Below are 17,914 nucleotides of genomic sequence, written 5' to 3'. Positions count from 1 at the left end.
GCTTGATTCTAACACCTCTAAAGAGAAAACATACATACTATACTATAATTGGTTTGCATCCTAAAATTTTAAACTGGATTCAAAATAGCTGATACATATGTAGAAAAGTCAAAACTATACATCCAGTATGATTATTGGTTCTCATTTTATAATTTTAATTCGTATTTTATGAAATGAGAAATGAAAATCAAAAATAGTTTCACAAATCATAGCAAACCAAAATCATAAAATAGAAATTATTTTGGTGAAATGAGAACCAAAAAAAGCTTAAATGATAAAAAAAAAATTAGACTAATCATTTGACTTTTGACGGTGTTGGGGGCTAATTTAATTTTTTGTGTTTTAGCATAGGTTATAATTTTTACTCTATAGTTATTTTATTTTAATTAAATTCATTTTGCAACAAAATAAAAATGTGATAAAAAATAGAAAATAATATCAAAAGATTATTATAAAAAGAAAATAGAAATAAAAAAGAAAAAGAAATAATAAAAATCAGGGGCAAATTTGCACCATTTTTTTCAGTAACCCGTCCAGCAACTTCGACGATGAAAAAAGACCTCGAAACGGCAAGATATCACACAGTTATAAATTGTTTTTAGAAAGTTCGGGATGTTAACTTTCCAGAATGTCAAAAACGGAGCAAAACGGAGCTATAACGAAGCCGGTAGAATTTTTCAAAGAGAAGCAGTGCTGAAAAACGGGTTTGAATATGTCTACATATTGCAGGAACGTATTTCACGGCATTACCTCCATTCTTCAACTTATGGAAAGGTAATGGGATCATGGGTGAGAAATTCAAGGGCCACTAACATGGGATTTGTTACTCAAAATCCTATAAATAGAGCTTAACTCTTTCATTCCAATCCCCATTCAAAATCAATCAAACACACACAACTCAATTTTTCTCTCAAATTTTCTGCCAAAATCGGCCTTTTTTTGTCAATCCTTAGGTTCGTAGAAATCGTTCTTTAGCATCTAATTAGTATAAACAATGTCTCAATTCCCATAATTAGTTCTTTAATCTTCGTTCCTCAGAAAAGCTTCAAACTTCAAATCTGAAATTCTCTTAGTTTAATCAATCAATTCTCAAATCGTTTCTTGCAATCTCTTAGTTAAGTCAATAAAATCATTACCCAATCTTCAGTTCAAGCTTTCTTAGTCTAAATCAAATTTCACCATTGTTATATTCTTCAAAGCTTCAAGCATTTTCCGTGAAACCAAGATCACCGAAACCCCATTTTTGAGTCATTTTTGGTTTACACACCTATTCCAATTCATGTTTAGAAACTTTTTATTGATCTCAATCAATAAAAAAGATCCAGAAACAAGCTTTTGAGTTTTTCATCATTGAAAAATTCATCAAACAACTTTTCTGGTGAGCCGTTTTCCAAATTTTATTTAGAGTTCGTTAGCTCATCATTTTAGCTCAAATTAATTTTAATCTCTTTATTGACATCAATTCTAGAACTCTCAATTTTCATTTCGTAAAAAACGACATCCTATAGCCTTCTTAATCGTCCTTAAAACACCCTCCACGAAACAGAATCAAGCTTTTGGTTTTTCAACCATCAAACAATTATTCTGTCACCCCATTTTCAATAATTTATTCCGACTCATTTACTCGATCTTTTCTCGAAATTCCAGTTCTAAACTCTTCCCTTGCACATTAACTTTGAATACTAGCCTTCGTTTCATTATAATCTGATCTCTACGGCTCCCGAAATTGAGCCAGAAAATCCTAAAAAATTACTGTTTTTGTTCCACAAAGTACGGCTGATTTATTAGCTTGGTGGTAAATTTTTGCTCAAGTCCCTGAACTCTCCGAACTACTTCGAATTCACCCAGAATTACCCGGACAACGCAACAGCCCCCGAGCCGATTTTCCGGAGTTCCAGCCCTTAATTTCACGCATCCCAACGACATCAAAGAGATCGGTTTAATTTTATTTCATCCCGTACATATTTGTTTTTCATGACTTGTTTACATTTCTAGCTTTAAAGTTATTATTTCTCTTTAAGTTGTAATTTTCATGCTTTATTATTATTTGTAACACAAAAACATCGAGAAATATTTATAAAATCAATAAAAATATAAAAGAAAATTAAAAAAGTTATATTTTTGTGTCGTTTTAGTACTTTATTTTTGGTACTTATATTTAAAAAATTGTTTTTCCGACCGACCTGTCAAGTAACGTCGGGGCCCAAGACCGTTGTTTTTATTTTCAGTCCTTGTAACGGTCGTCAATCGCTTTTTCGTTTAGAACTCAAGTAATTTAGGCGCATTTTATTTATTTACTTTATTCAATTACCTTTTTACCTTTTGAGAACTAGCTTCTCTGGCACGCCCGCATTATTTTTACCATTTTTAATCCCCGTAAACGCGTATCAAGGTTGAAAATTGGGATATTTCGAAAATATCGCCAACAGATGGGTTGAGTTTTGATGTTTTTTTTCAATACATTAAACTTTGATCATTAATTTTTGGCTTAATACATTAATTGCTTCCTGAACTTATTTAAAAAGTTTGATTGGCGTTTTAAATTTACATGGTGTCTTATTAGTTCTCTAAACTTGTTTAAAATATCATGGTTAAATCCTTAAATTTATAAAAAATGACATAAAAATATACAAAATAAAAAGCTAATTTCTTTTAAAAACTCATAATCATGAATTAAACCTTTATTTTTAAGTTTTTCCTTTTTTTACATATTTGGACAAATTAAAAGGTATATCAAATTAAACAAGTACAAGGCGCAAATAGATCACTATAAGATTTTAAATAAATTCAAGTGGCCAGTAGGTTATTTTAAGCAAATTGACGAAGCTAATGATATACTTTGTAAGTTTAGAAGTCAATCAAATTTTTGAGACAAGTTTATGAAGTTCTTGATCTATTAAACTTTAATTTTTTATCAATAAATTATTTAGTTGTAAATATCTAATTCAATTAAAAAAAAACATTATGCATTAGTTACAAATAAATGTTTTTACAATTTCTCAAATCACGTCAAACATGATGTTAAAATAAAAGATTAAGGTAGAGACTCAATCTGCCAAAATTAAAATGATGGAGGATCTCAAGATATTTTTGCCTTTGAAATTACTCCCTCTGGTCCACAATAGAAGTTTTTTTAGAGAGTCTTTTTTGTTCCACAATACATGACATTTTGCTTAAATCTATGCACATTAATTTACTTTTACCAAATATATCCCTATTTAAGTTGACTTTTTATCTTGGGAATAGATAAAGTTACTAAACAAGGGTAACAAAGTCTTTTACTTAAAATTAATTGTATTTCTTAATTAGTGTGCATTAACCTTAAAAAACTTCTATTGTGGACCGGAGGGAGTAAGATAATAGATTTGAAATTTCCAATATGCCCCAAAGTAAGAGACCCTCCACTATCTGGTTTTTACCGCCCCTAAATTCCTTACTACCGCCTCCTTTTGACAATTTTGCCCTTTGCATAATTTTTGTTTCAAAATTTGAGAAAAAAATTTTGAGAGAAAATTTTAAAATTTGGCCTAAACGGATGCGGCATCCGTTCGGCCCATGGTGGGGGCGGACGCGGCACTCCGACCGACCCATGGCGAGAACGGATGGCGCATCCGCCCCCACCATGGGTCGGGCGGATGCGCCATCCGTTCTCACCATTGGTGGGGCGGAGTGCCACGTCCGCCCCTACCATGGGCCGAACGGATGCCGCATCCGTTTAGGCCAAATTTTGAATGTGCAAAATCGTAAAATTTTTAGTGACGAAAAATACTAAATCGTTCAATTTTTTATGACGAAAAATACAAAATTCCCCAATTTTTTGTGACAAAAAATACAAAATCGTCATGAAAAATATGTATTATTTTCATGAATTCTTTGATAAAAAAAAACGTAAATTTTAATGTTTCAGACTCGTAATCGTCCATTTTCGTGGTTCAGGTTGTTACACATCAATTATTTTCATAATTTCAATTATTGTTTTTCGGGTTTATGATTTTGGAAAGAGAATTTTTAGTTTTTGATCAAAATTATGAGAAGGGCAAAAAAGTCCAAATGGAGGCGGTGATAGTAATTTGAGTGCGGTATTTAGCAGCTCACTTTTTGTAAGAGTGAATTAGTCATTTCGTTAAAAAAACCATCGAACAGACATCCACGCGTGTTTTGGTCCAATAAACAAACAACATTATGCAATCTAACGCGCATGATGTCCATGTTCCTTTGCCTGTATTAAAATAGCCCCTTATATTAACCCTTATTTACAAAGTACCCCAGAAAGTTTTTCTTATTAACTAATTACCCATCAAAACATAACTCACAAACAAAACCACATGTTCTCTCTAAAAAAAAAAAAACACACATGATATAAATTGGCAACATATTTTTATTAAAATCATGGTTAATTTTCTGTCAAAAGAAAATCATGCTTAGTTTATTTAATACATGTATTTTAAATTTTGATCATGATTATAATAAATATATAATAACATGCTTAAGCATGATGTGTAAATAATTATCTGTTAACTCTAATGTATTAGACTGTTAAAATACAACGTGGTCTGAACCGCTCAGGTCCCATCTAGCCATTCGAAATTGAAAATATATTCCAATTTTTTTTTATTGTCTCTTTGGACGTTTTTTTTCTCCTATGCGATTTCTAACCTTTTGGACACCGCTTAAGCAACCATATGGACACCTCTTGGACACCGCTTAAGCAACCGATTTCTAAACATATTTTTATTTGTTTTTTACTTTATTATAATTTATTTTTGAGTTGTTTAAATAATATTGTTGTTGAAATATTAATGTTTACACATTTTTAAAATATATATGTTTTTCTATATTAAATAATTTTAATTATTTTTACATAGTATAATACATATTTTAATTTATATAATTATTTGTTGATTAACACAATACAAATCAGATTAATCCTCGAGAACTCTGTTCTCCACTAGTGTATTTACAACTTTTGTGTTCCAAGTAAAACTAGGAAGAGGACATTTTCCACTAAATTATATTGTATTTTTTTTTGTTGGATAAGTGCTAAATTTAATCCTAATATTTCAAGTGAAATGCAGATTTAGTCCTAATGTATGAAATAGTACAAATTTAACCCTTACATTTCCAAACAAGATCAATTTCAGCCCAATGCTATCGAAAATTTAAAAATACTAGGTTGACTATTATTTAACTGTCACATTAGACCTTCCAAACAAGTTTGTCGATAAATTGAGGTCGTTTCATACATTTTTTGTTGGTTTTTTTTTATTGTGACTATATGGCTAATACAATAAATATTTTAGGCAGTTTGACAAAAAAAAATGTGATTAGCGGATTTAGTTTTTAGCATTTTAACAAAATAAAATTGTAATTTTATTAATAATACATTGATATTTGAAAGATTCGAATTGATTCTTAAATATCAGTCAATCCATTTTTTTTATTTTCTATAACGTATAACTAAAATTGATATTGCTTGAAAATATTAAAGTTAAATTTGCATTATTTCATACGTTAAGACTAAATCTACACTTTTTTAAAATGTTAGGATTAAATTTAGTATTTATTTCTATTTGTATAGTTTTTTTTTAAGAGAATAGATTCAAACCCACAACCTTCCACGCTTTTAATTTTAAAAGTGTATCAACTTAGCTTATTTTAATATTTTTACTGTATTACTGAATTTGAATAAGTTGACTTGGTGGACTGAAATTATATATCTTTATCTTCATTTATTATATCTAAAGTAGTGCTTAATTACATGAGTTGCAATTTGACAAATAGTAAAATGTGCAATTTATTATAATATTATAGTAAGTGATCAAGCCTAAGGTGGTATATACAAACATCATTATGCAATCTAACACACTCCATGCTTAAAGTGGAGAGAAAAATACTGAGTTGGATTAAGAATAAAGATAACGTCCAGATAAAATCTGATTCTCATATTGTTATTCAGTTCATGCTTCACATATCAGAAGCTTTATCACATTTTCATGTTATTGTTAACGATTGTATTTACATGCTTAATTGTTAATAATTTTATTCGTTTTATTAAGAAATCGGTAAACGGTTCAGCTCATGTTTTGGTTAGAATTATCTTAGATGTCTCTGGTGAAAGAGGTGAATGTTGTTTTGTCCTTTCCTTTTCATAAGGCTTTTTTTACTAAGAGCGTCCGTTTGTTTTATTTACTGTTTGTTGTTTGTTGTTGGAAAAAACTGTTTTTCCAAAATACAGTGCTTTTGTAAAAAGGCAAACAGAAAATCACTGACCAAACATCTAAAATTCTAATTTTTGAAGTGAAAAGGCAATCAGCAGCATGAAAATGAGCTGCCAAACATGCTCTAACTCTTAATATAATCTGTCCTTTAAAAAAAAAGTCGAGAGGGTGATATAAAAAAAAATATTAGGAGCAAAATTAATATTTTCTAATCATGTTAGGGGTAAATGGTATTTTTATAAAAAAAAAATTATGTATTTTGTATTAATATACCTGTTTTTCCCGCGGATTTCAACTGCAATAAGGTACGGAGGTGAAGAGATTTACTAATCATTGGGGTCTCCGAAACGACGCCGTATCCTTTGAGGCTTGATTTATTGGTGAACGTCACTTCTGACCTTCTTTATCAATTTATGTCAGGCACCAGATCCGTCGTCATTTCTTCCTTTTTTCTCCTTGTTTTATAATGCTAAAAAAGCCCAATTTACTAATTTGTTTTCCAAAATTCTTCAACTGAAAGGATTTGTTTATAATATAAAGTTTATATTTTTTATGGATACAAACAAGAATTAATACGTTTTTTAGTGATTTATCACTGAAAGAAAGAAGAATAAAATAAACTTAAAGAAGACACCTTTCTCTCTCTCTCTCCTCTCTCTCTCTCTCCTCATCCTCCTCTCTCTCTGCTTGATTTTGTGTTTGCAATTGCAATTGCAGAGGGAGAACACAAGAGGAATTGAAATTCATGGATTTGGTGTTTGTAATTTCTTTTGCAGTTGTGATTTCACTGGTCTGTTACCCATCTTCTGTGATAGCTGGAGATATAGTTCATGATGATGCTTCAGCACCCAAAAAACCTGGCTGTGAAAACGACTTCGTTTTGGTACTGCTTGGAAATGCTTCCTTTCTCTTCTACCCACTTCTTATTTCTCTGGTTTCTCAACTGGGTTTTGCTTGTTCTGTCTGTTTGTGGGTTTGAATTGTGTAATTTAGCTTTTGTTTTGTTTTGGGTTTAGAAGTAGGTGAAATTGGTAATGGGTGTTTGTTGAAGTGTTTAACTTGGTTATGTTTTCTTCACTAAAACTAACATTTTTGTGTGATTTGGGACTAGTAATTTGATCCCTCATAAATTTGATCTTCTCTTTGTTCATTTTCCCCCAATTAATGTTTAGGTTGTCTCTTATATGTAAAATGTGTAGAACCATGTCAAAAGTGCTTACTTTCTGAGCTTAAAATTTAGGCAAGGTATAAGTTATGATGATGTTTAATAATCCTGCCTTGATCACTCTGAGAATTTGTACTTTATTTAGTTCTATGGTTATACATGAATCATTGGATTGGTTTGTTTAGGTAAAAGTACAAACTTGGGTGAATGGAGAAGAAGATTCTGAATTTGTTGGTGTTGGTGCTAGATTTGGCACAACTATTGTGTCAAAGGAGAAAAATGCGAATCAAACTCGCCTCACTCTTTCAGATCCCCGAGACTGTTGTTCTCCGCCCAAGAGAAAGGTTTGTTGTTTCTCTTGTCAGACACCTTATATCTTGAAGTATTTTTTATGGTTAGATGATTTCTAAAGCAAGTATTGTTTACCTATTAGTTTGCGAGGGAGATCATCATGGTTGATCGAGGCAACTGCAAATTCACAGCCAAAGCAAATAATGCTGAGGCTGCTGGTGCTTCTGCTGTCCTTATAATCAATAACCAAAAAGGTATTTTGGCTTTACATATTTCCGGTTGTTATATTGATGCATGTGTTTAATGTTTCGATTGAGGCAACTTCTGCTAACAAGGATTAAGTCATTTGAACTATTTGGGAAGTTGAACTTTTTATGGTTAATCACTTTAATTCAATTCAGGAGATGTGTTAAATCAAATCTATCTGTTATGAACTTTCTGTGTTTTCTGTTTCCCTTTTGTTCATTTTAATCCTTGAAATTGAATCGTGACCGAAGGGCTTATGTTGCGGATGGCATCCAATCGCCAATGATTTTGAATGTAAATACTCAACCGTGGTAGCAAATGATGTTACCGAAATTTTTCCTTTTGCCTAAAAGCTGTTCTTTCTCCTCCAGAACTTTACAAGATGGTGTGTGACCCGGATGAAACTGATCTTGACATAAAAATACCCGCTGTTATGCTCCCACAAGATGCTGGTACCAGCTTGGAGAAGATGCTATTGAGTAATGCTTCAGGTAAGCTTTTCCATATTCTGCGTAAAGTGATTTAGCGAGTTGCTCGAGGCTTCCTTTCTTCTGGCTCCTAAATCTTTTCATATATATTTCTGCCCTTCACATTCTTATGATGAAAATGAGCACTCCATATCTTCTTAAAATTTTCGTTTTTGCCAGTATCTGTGCAGCTCTACTCTCCCCGGAGGCCGCTGGTTGATATAGCCGAAGTATTTTTGTGGTTGATGGCTGTTATTACGATTTTGTGTGCATCTTACTGGTCTGCTTGGAGTACCAGGGAAGCAGCTATTGAACACGACAAGTTATTGAAGGTAATCCTTTTTCTTATCTTCACAAAATAGGATCGTCAACTTCTTACTTTTCTATCCTAGCACGATCTCTTAACAGCGTATGTTTTCTCGTACAGGATGCCGTGGATGAAATTCCAAATGACAAGGGTGTCGGTTTTAGTAGCGTGGTAGACATCAATACATCATCAGCCGTCCTATTTGTTGTTGTTGCTTCGTGCTTCTTGGTTATGCTTTACAAACTTATGTCATACTGGTTCGTTGAGCTTTTGGTCGTTCTCTTCTGCATAGGTGGTGTGGAGGTAAGAGTTTTTACTTTCTTCTCCACATTCACTTTTCTTGCACTTAATGAACGGCGGATGCTTCTTCCATTATATGTTTCCTCATGTTATTAATAACTTGTACTTCTTTGAGTTGTCATGCAAATTATGGTAAGAGTACGGGTTGACGTTTTTTATGGTTTTGTAGGGCTTGCAAACCTGCCTTGTTGCTTTGTTATCAAGGTATTACTGGGAATATCTTATTCTTATATGACTTTGAAGTTCTTGTTGACATCGTTGTTCTATAGAGCTGTATTAAAAAAGTGTGTTTTTCCTATGCTGATAAAGAAAGTGGTTAATTTAGGTTACAAGCATGTGTATGTATCCAAAGATGAAAACTTTTTACTGCAAGGATAATGTGATATTATTTGTTGTTATGAATAAATAATGTATTAAAAGATCATGGAAGACCGAGAAAGTAATAGGAGATAGGATAGAGGCTCAGGCTGGGATTAATTTTTTTTTTTTTTATGTGATTATCATCCTAGACAGAGCTTATTTCTATTGGCAGCCATCCGAGATACCCTAAATTGCTATATAACTGCTAATTGGAGCTCTGTAACATTTTGGTCCAATATTGTGTAAATATTGTTGGCTCGCGGCTTTCAAACGTGTCTACATGTATATGTATTGGAAATGCGCTTTACCAATCTTATCCCATTCACTCCCTCTCCATTATGTGGGAGTATGTTCATTTCTACCCTTATCACAGTCCTTTAGCGTCACTTGTTCCTCAGGTCTCCCACCCTGAGGCCACCCCCTCAAGATCGGGTCATTACAACTTGGTGCTAAAAGGATAGTCTGCAATGCAGAGGAAGTTATAATATAATGATAGGAACAATATCATTAGGCAATAATTGACATGCTATGAAACATTTTAAGGGAAGGGCTCTTAATTTAATTAAGTAATTGAAGAAGTTGTTAGTGTATTTGTTGTGCTTGACTTTTACATTTTCTGAACATAGAATAATGTCAATTCTGTTGCATTTTGTGGAGGAAAATTGATATTTTTTTGTTGGGAACTGAAAGTTTTTTAATGCTTCCACAGATGGTTCAAGCATGCTGGAGAATCATATGTTAAAGTACCTTTCTTTGGAGCTCTGTCATACCTAACATTGGCTGTTTCTCCATTCTGCGTAGCATTTGCTGTTGTCTGGGCAGTTTATCGCAACGTTTCCTTTGCCTGGATCGGCCAAGATATATTAGTAAGGATGTATTCCTCATTATTTCCCTTAATAGTACATTGTTTTGCACTCTGCAACTTCGACACCAGTTATCATAGCAGTACAACTTCGGAAATTTTTCGCTCGGTTTAATAAAAAAAAAAAAAAAAGGGCGGCCCGGTCGCATTACGCGTCCCCGCTGAGCGAGGGTCCGGGGAGGGGTCCCACCACAAGGGTGTATTGGGGGCAAGCCTTCCCTTGCCAATTTAATTGACAAGAGGCTGCCCCTAAGATTTTCGCTCGGTTTAATAAATTAATAAATTTATTATTCCACTTCTGTTATTAGGATTACTTGTTAGAGAAATTCTCTTAAACATGGAAACCATTATTTTTTAGTTGTCTTGATCTTTATATTTTGCAATGCCTTGTTAGTGATAATATACTTAAATATGTGGCATACGTTCTTTTGCAGCTTTTTTTGTATATATCTGTTTCGGGGTTGAAGTGATCATGCTGAATTGATATTAGGCTATTCAACTAATTATCTTTTTTTCTTGCTTCTTGTGAAATCAGGGAATTGCGCTGATAATCACTGTTCTGCAAATTGTCCACGTACCTAACCTGAAGGTATTGTTTTGCTCGATTCTTGTGCGTATTGGTAACACTAATAGTGTGTCATTATGTCAAGGTGCAAGTTAGCTACAAGAAATTGAAATTTCACCCTTAAACAAATGCATTCAAATTGAGCATTGCTGGCATAGTGCAAGTTTAGGTTGTCCGAGTCAAAAACTGACTCACATGAATGGCTAATTGACCCATGGAATTCTTAGAACAGTATCCAATTTAGTTCGTTTTCAAACCAAACTCTTGAATACTCAATAATCACGCACCTGAACGTGGAAAGATTGCCCGACCTTGAGCACAACATGTGCTTTTATGACTTGAAAAACAAAAATATGTTAAACTCAAACAAGTGAACTACTTGAGATGAAATAGCAATGCCCTCAAAGTCATTATGTGTTGAAACCTACATTTTCCTGTGTAAATCGCTGTTAATTGAAGTTCTAGTGCACCATATGAGAACTGTTTTTGTACAAATTAGTTAGTCTTAATGAGTGCTGGTGGGAAGGTCCACTTCGATGAACTTACCATGAGCCTGTGAAGCTATAAAGTTCCCGGACCAGTTTATACTAAAATCTTGTAATTGGTTTCGTTCAGATTAGATGATCTTTGCTAAAGTAGAGACTTCAATATGTTGTTCTGGTTGTTTTTGTGAATCAGGTCGGTACAGTGCTTCTGAGTTGCGCGTTCTTGTACGACATCTTTTGGGTGTTCGTTTCCAAGAAGTTGTTCAAAGAAAGTGTCATGATTGTTGTAAGTACCTTACTCTTTTTATCATAAAAAAAGAGTTTGTTGGGACCTTTAAAATCAGGCCATTCATTTGCTGAAAGATAACACTGATTGATCAGTTGTATATCATCCTCGTAGGTGGCTCGTGGTGATAGAAGCGGAGAAGATGGCATCCCTATGCTGTTAAAAATCCCGCGCATGTTTGATCCTTGGGGTGGTTACAGTATCATAGGATTTGGTGACATCCTTTTGCCTGGACTTCTAATAGCATTCGCTCTACGGTTTGCACTTGAACCTCACTTTATTTCCTTAAGCAACTTGATAAGTGTTACTTTCACAATTTTGCCTCAAATAGCTACCGATTTCGACTTTACTCGCAATAATTCCAAAATTATATGCCTAATGATTTAGTGAGCACATGTTTATGCTAATAAAAAAATGGGTTGACCCTGCAGATATGACTGGTTGGCAAATAAGAGCCTTAGAGCTGGATACTTCTTGTGGGCAATGATTGCTTATGGATTAGGTATGCAATTTTCAGTTGATCTCTGCTCATATTTATATATTTTGCGAAGGCAAAAAGTCCTCGTAGCTCCTGATAGGATCCCTGATTTTTTATTTTCGTTCAAACGTTGGAATCTTGTGGCGCGTGAATGATGTCGCGGACACAATTCCTTCACTAATTGGACCGTGCAAAACTAGCAATACAACTGCCCAAAATCTGTCGTTAGTCCGCCTTCCCACTAAGCTAAAAGCAGGTATGCTAAGCTAAGTAAACAAGCAGAGGAATAGATACTGCACAGTGAGTTGTGAGGAAGAATTACAACTATGCCTTCTATGACTCAACTCTCGCCTGCTATGCTATTTACAATGTCCTAAACCTATATTTATCGGCACCCCTACCGATCTAATGGACGGTTAGGATGAATTACATCGGATGGTTGAGGTTAATTCTGTAGAAAAATCCTAGAGGAGGTTGATTGCCAGGCGTAGAGGCAGTTTCTGGGACACTCCTATTATTCTAAAAGGTTCTGGCCCAGTCTAGTGTAGCCTGGCAGGCGCATGCGGGCCTATATGCATGAGCATTCTGGCCCATTCTCGAAGCGTCAGGCCTCTTCTTGCACATTCTTGGCCAAATTGGCCCCATCTAGTCCACTCTCGTCTATTGTCACCATAGGGAAGCATCTGAGGGGGTTTGGAGGTAGTGATGAATGGAACAAACCAATGTATGGTCCTCCCACGCCCAGGCTTGGTATCAGCACTACTATAGGGATAGGTGGACTCTGCCCAGGCGAACCCAGCAGGCATAGGCCTGTAGCTCGGCTGCAACTGGCCCACATAGGCTATCTGAATTGGCCCGTAGGAGAGAAATTACTGCAGCTTGTGACAATAAGCACTGTGTTTAATGTCTGACAAAATAAAAGGTCAGGGTTCACATATTCTAAAATGAAAAGGTCATTGGCGGAATGTTCGAATTTCACCCAATTCAAATGAAACAACAAATTATGAACATCGAAAAATCTTGTGCAGGTCTTCTCATCACATACGTGGCTCTGAACTTGATGGATGGCCATGGGCAACCTGCACTGCTTTACATCGTCCCATTCACACTCGGTAATTCTTATTTTCGAGTTAGAAAAACCGAGAATTTATATTCATGTTATTTTACATTAAAAAGAAAAACTCTGCACATTGATGAAGGAACCTTTCTTGCATTGGGGAAGAAAAATGGCGATCTGAACGTGTTATGGACTCGAGGAGAACCAGAAAGGGCGTGCCCTCATAGCTATTGTCAGGAACTAAATGTAGAAAAATAAGAGATTTTGGTGTAAATTAGTATAATATATATCTGTATTGTAGCTGTCCACTGGAAGCTGATAAAGAATCAGCTTTAGCTTAACATGGAAATGTTGTATCAAGTGCTAATCTTCATACCTTTGGTCTTACTATTAATTAATTATCAATAGTGACCATTTTGCCCCCAATATCTGCATCTGCTAATTTCTAATACTATGATTTTAAATTTACTAAAGTGATACCAAACCTCTAAATGTATTACAAGCATTGTGCTTTATGAGTTTTTTTCATGTATATGACTTATCCAATTATTCGGTTCGAGACATGCACTCTTTAATTAAAACCTTATGCATATATCGGGACTCAAACTCGAAATCTCTAGATTAAACGAAATGAGATACTTACTGTTGAAATCACATGTCACATATCAATTTAAGACAGAGAAAATGACATCTGGTGTTATAAACCTGGACACCTGTTATAAACCTGGACATCTATAAACCTACACACTTGTCAGAACTTAGACACATGTAAACCTAAAAACACATACCAGAGTCTGGTGTTATAAACCTGGACACCTATAAACCTACACACATGCCAGAACTTAGACACCTGTAAACTTAGAAACACATGTCAGAATTGGGTATTATAAACCTGGACACCTGTTATAAACCTGGACACCTATAAACCGACACACATGCCAAACCTAGAAACACATGCCAGAGTCTGGTGTTATAAACCTGGACACCTGTTGACACCTATAAACCTACACACATGCCAGAACTTGAACACCTGTAAACTTAGAAACACATGCCAGAGTCAGGTATTATAAACCTGGACACCTGTTATAAATTTGGACACCTATAAACTGACACACATGCCAAACCTAGAAACACATACCAGAGTCTGGTGTTATAAACCTGGACACCTGTTGACACCTATAAACCTACACACATGCCAGAACTTAGACACCTGTAAACCTAGAAACACATGTCAGAGTCAGGTATTATAAACCTGGACACCTATAAACATACACATATACCAGAACTTAGACACCTGTAAACCTAGAAACACATGCTAGAGTCTGGTGTTATAAACCTGGACACCTATAAACCAACACACATGTCAGAACTTAGACACGTGTAAACCTAGAAACACATGTTAGAATCTGGTGTTATAAACCATGACACCTATAAACCTACACACATACCAGAACTTAGACACTTGTAAACCTAAAAACACATGCCAGAATCTGGTGTTGTAAACTTAGGCACCTATAAATCTAGACATTTGTGACATTCCAAACTCTGGTGTTGTAAATCTAAACACTTGTGATATGCGAGGGTCTGGTGTTGGAATATGCCAGGGTCTGGTGTTGGAATTTGATTAATGGTGACTTGCCAGGGTCTGGGAGTTTGGTATTGGTGTTGGAATTTGATTAATGGTAACATGTTTAAACTTAAAGAATGGTGATTAAGTTAGAATCAGTGTGGGCAGTCCAAAAATTAAATTACTCAAAAGCAAAGCAGTGCATTACAAACTCACAAGGAAAGACAATGTGTCCAGCGTATCCTTCAGGAATCCAGCAACTAGCTTTGGTTATCTGCAGTGCAACAAAATTCTATTAAAAGAATCATTATGAAAAATACATAACACTTCTTTTAATACGTGACACAAGCTTTTCTATTATTTATAAAATTTGTGAAATTCCACATGATTTGTGGAATTTATTTGGAAATATATATTGTATTTATGAAAGGGTAAAATACACCCATGGCCACTGAACTTTACCAATTTTCATATTATGGCCACTGAACTTCTTTTCTTCCCGGTATGGTCACTGAACTTTACACTTTTTAACACTGGTGATCACTCAATTTTAACTAACTTTTCAAAATGACCGTTAACGGTCGTTAACGACCTCAAAATGAAAATATTGAAGAATTAAAGTTGTTCAGAACGATATTTACCATGAAACCACATTTTTTATTTTCGAAAATCACAATTTTTGGAGTTTTCTCTCTCTAAAAATTCACTTTCTCTCTCCTAACCAAACAACACCAAAATGATCTCAAAACGAAAATTTTCAAGAATTAAAGTTCTTTAGAATATCATTAACGCTTTGGATTTTTAATTTTAGCCGGCAACGGTCGTTTTGAGGCGTTAAGTGGCCACCGGTATTAAAAAGTGTAAAGTTTAGTGGCCATAATGTGAAAATGGGTGAAGCTCAATGGCCATGGGTGTAATTTACCCATTTATGAAAGGTAAACTTGGTTATTTTATATAAAACTTAATGTTTGATTAACAAAATCATAGTGAAACTAAGTGGTTGATTTTAACAAAACTTGAGGGTTCTACAATATATTTTTGAAAATATAGAAAATTATGGGGTAAATTACACCCATGGTCACTGAAGTTTACCCATTTTCACATTATGGCCACTAAACTTCTTTTCTTCCCGGTATGGTCACTAAACTTTACATTTTTTAACACCGATAGGCACTCAATTTTAACTAACTTCTCAAAATGACCGTTAACGATTGTTAGCGACCTCAAAATGAAAATATTGAAGAATTAAAGTTGTTCAGAACGACATTTACCATGAAACCACATTTTTTATTTTCGAAAATCACATTTTTTGGAGCTTTCTCTTTCTAACAATTCATTTTCTCTCTCCTAACCAAACACCACCTAAATGACCTCAAAACGAAAATTTTCAAGAATTAAAGTTCCTTAGAATATTATTAACGCTTTGGATTTTTTATTTTTAGCCATCAATGGTCGTTTTGAGACATTAAGTGGCCACCAGTGTTAAAACGTGTAAAGTTCAATGGCCATACCGGGAAAAAATGAAGTTTAGTGGCTATAATGTGAAAATGGGTAAAGTTCGGTGGTCATAGGTGTAATTTACCCAAAAATTATGGGTCGGACTGAGATGGCTTCGGAAAAAATAAAAATAGTAATACTAATAAAAAGCTCGTAAAGCATAATGCTTCTAGTTAGAAATATTTATGGGTCGGGCTGAGATGGCATTCAGACCTATTCTTATGGGTTTACACTTAAAAATATTTAAGGGAAATTTACATGGAAGTTGAGATTTGAAAAATTATTTATAACTATGTCAAGTACTAATTTAAATAATGTCAAATTAAGAAAATCATTGTTTTTCATATATTTTAAGACCTACGTTTTATAAATTGCGGGTCTAAGATATATTCTTTAGGGTCTAGGATTTATAAATTTAGGTTTAAAATTTATAAATTAGGATATAAAATCATACTTTATTTGTCATATATAGAAAAAAATGACGTATTGATAATTAAGTTTTGTAATATGATTTAATTATAATTTTATAATCAGATATGATTTTCATATAAGAAGTCCAATAAAAAGCTCGTAAAGTATAATGCTTGTAGTTAGAACTATTTATGGGCCGGACTAAGATGGCTTCGGATCTGTTCTTATGGATTTACACTTAAAAATATGTAATTCAATTTCAGATAAACAAGCATAAGTTAGGTGGGTTGAATTTCATTCTCCTCTAACTAAACCCGGCCCAATGGATAAATAGAAAAATTGAATATTTACCCGAACTTGTAAACCGGTCTACTTATACTACAATTATGAAAAGAAAAATAGCTTCCACTCAAAGAAAGAAAATTTAGTGAAATATGGAGGCCCGATTCAAGATTGTAAGAATTCGGTTCATCACTTATTAGATTTTGGAGTAATTTTTTATCTAAAATTAACGAATCAGGTAGCTCATAATTTAGCTGGAAATGCCATTACTGATACTAGTTAGTTTATTCTTTTTTATTTTTATTTTTATTTTTTTTGTTGTTGAAAAATGTATTTCTAAGGGTTTTATCTCGCTGATTAATGATATTTTTTCCCTCCTCTAAATAAAAAAAATAAATATTAGAGTAATTTAATAAAGTTGATTATATTGGATGTTAGGCAATTGGTATTAATGATGTTTGAAAAGGACAGTAGATGAATTAGGAATTGTAAAGTCATTATCAAAAATGTTTTGAAAATTTGAATACAGTAAAACCTCTATATAGGAATACATTTGGGACCGGACTATTTGTATAACAATTGGGAGGTTATTCCTATATAGAGGTTGGTATAACAAAGACTCTCAACATTTGGGACCAAACTTTTATATAACAATTGGGAGGTTATTCGAGTATTCCTATATAGAGGTTCTACTGTATTTGTCTTTGTTGCTATATTAAATTAAAAGCTCCCGTGATAGGAACTCTTACATTTAAACACTTTGCCAACAATATCTTTTTTTTTCTTTTTTTGGCATTATTATTCTATTTTTCCTTCCATGAAAAAAAAAACAAAAATTTGTTTAAAAAAAGAAGTTTATTGTATTTTTACAGTTTATTAAAAGAACCATATTTTGGAAATTTTACTTAAGATTATAAAAATAGGATTGTTTATATTTATATATATAAAAAAAAGGATAAGGTACCAAAATAGGCCTAAGGTTTTTGGGGAAGTACCAATTTAGATTCAACGTTCAAAATAGCACCAATATAGACTTAACGTTTACAACATAATATCAATTTAGGCTTAAC

At 33.6% G+C, this 17,914-nt stretch overlaps 1 protein-coding gene across 1 annotated transcript; it reads left to right on the top strand.

Moving 5' to 3' along the window:
• The first annotated feature begins 6,680 nt into the window (after positions 1-6,680).
• On the top strand, positions 6,681-13,515 carry LOC136210807 (signal peptide peptidase-like 2). The gene is made up of 14 exons (XM_066002219.1): positions 6,681-7,101; positions 7,569-7,727; positions 7,817-7,928; positions 8,292-8,411; positions 8,568-8,719; positions 8,815-8,997; positions 9,164-9,198; positions 10,064-10,220; positions 10,752-10,805; positions 11,460-11,552; positions 11,667-11,809; positions 11,984-12,054; positions 13,059-13,142; positions 13,230-13,515. The coding sequence occupies exons 1-14, from the start codon at positions 6,964-6,966 to the stop codon at positions 13,343-13,345; spliced, it is 1,617 nt and encodes a 538-aa protein (XP_065858291.1). The 5' UTR covers positions 6,681-6,963; the 3' UTR covers positions 13,346-13,515.
• Positions 13,516-17,914: the final 4,399 nt, after the last annotated feature.

This window comes from Euphorbia lathyris, chromosome 1 (assembly GCF_963576675.1).
Source record: "Euphorbia lathyris chromosome 1, ddEupLath1.1, whole genome shotgun sequence".
NCBI lineage: Eukaryota > Viridiplantae > Streptophyta > Magnoliopsida > Malpighiales > Euphorbiaceae > Euphorbia > Euphorbia lathyris.
The sequence above is the reverse complement of the archived record's forward strand: the minus strand, read 5'-3'. Positions and strand labels throughout refer to the sequence as shown.

Bases quoted from the DNA above. Each gene is read 5' to 3' on its own strand.
- LOC136210807 (XM_066002219.1), top strand. From the start codon at position 6,964: ATGGATTTGGTGTTTGTAATTTCTTTTGCAGTTGTGATTTCACTGGTC. The intron at 7,929-8,291 runs GTATTTTGGCTT...TTTCTCCTCCAG, and splicing joins TATAATCAATAACCAAAAAG to AACTTTACAAGATGGTGTGT. The intron at 10,221-10,751 runs GTAAGGATGTAT...TTGTGAAATCAG, and splicing joins GGATCGGCCAAGATATATTA to GGAATTGCGCTGATAATCAC.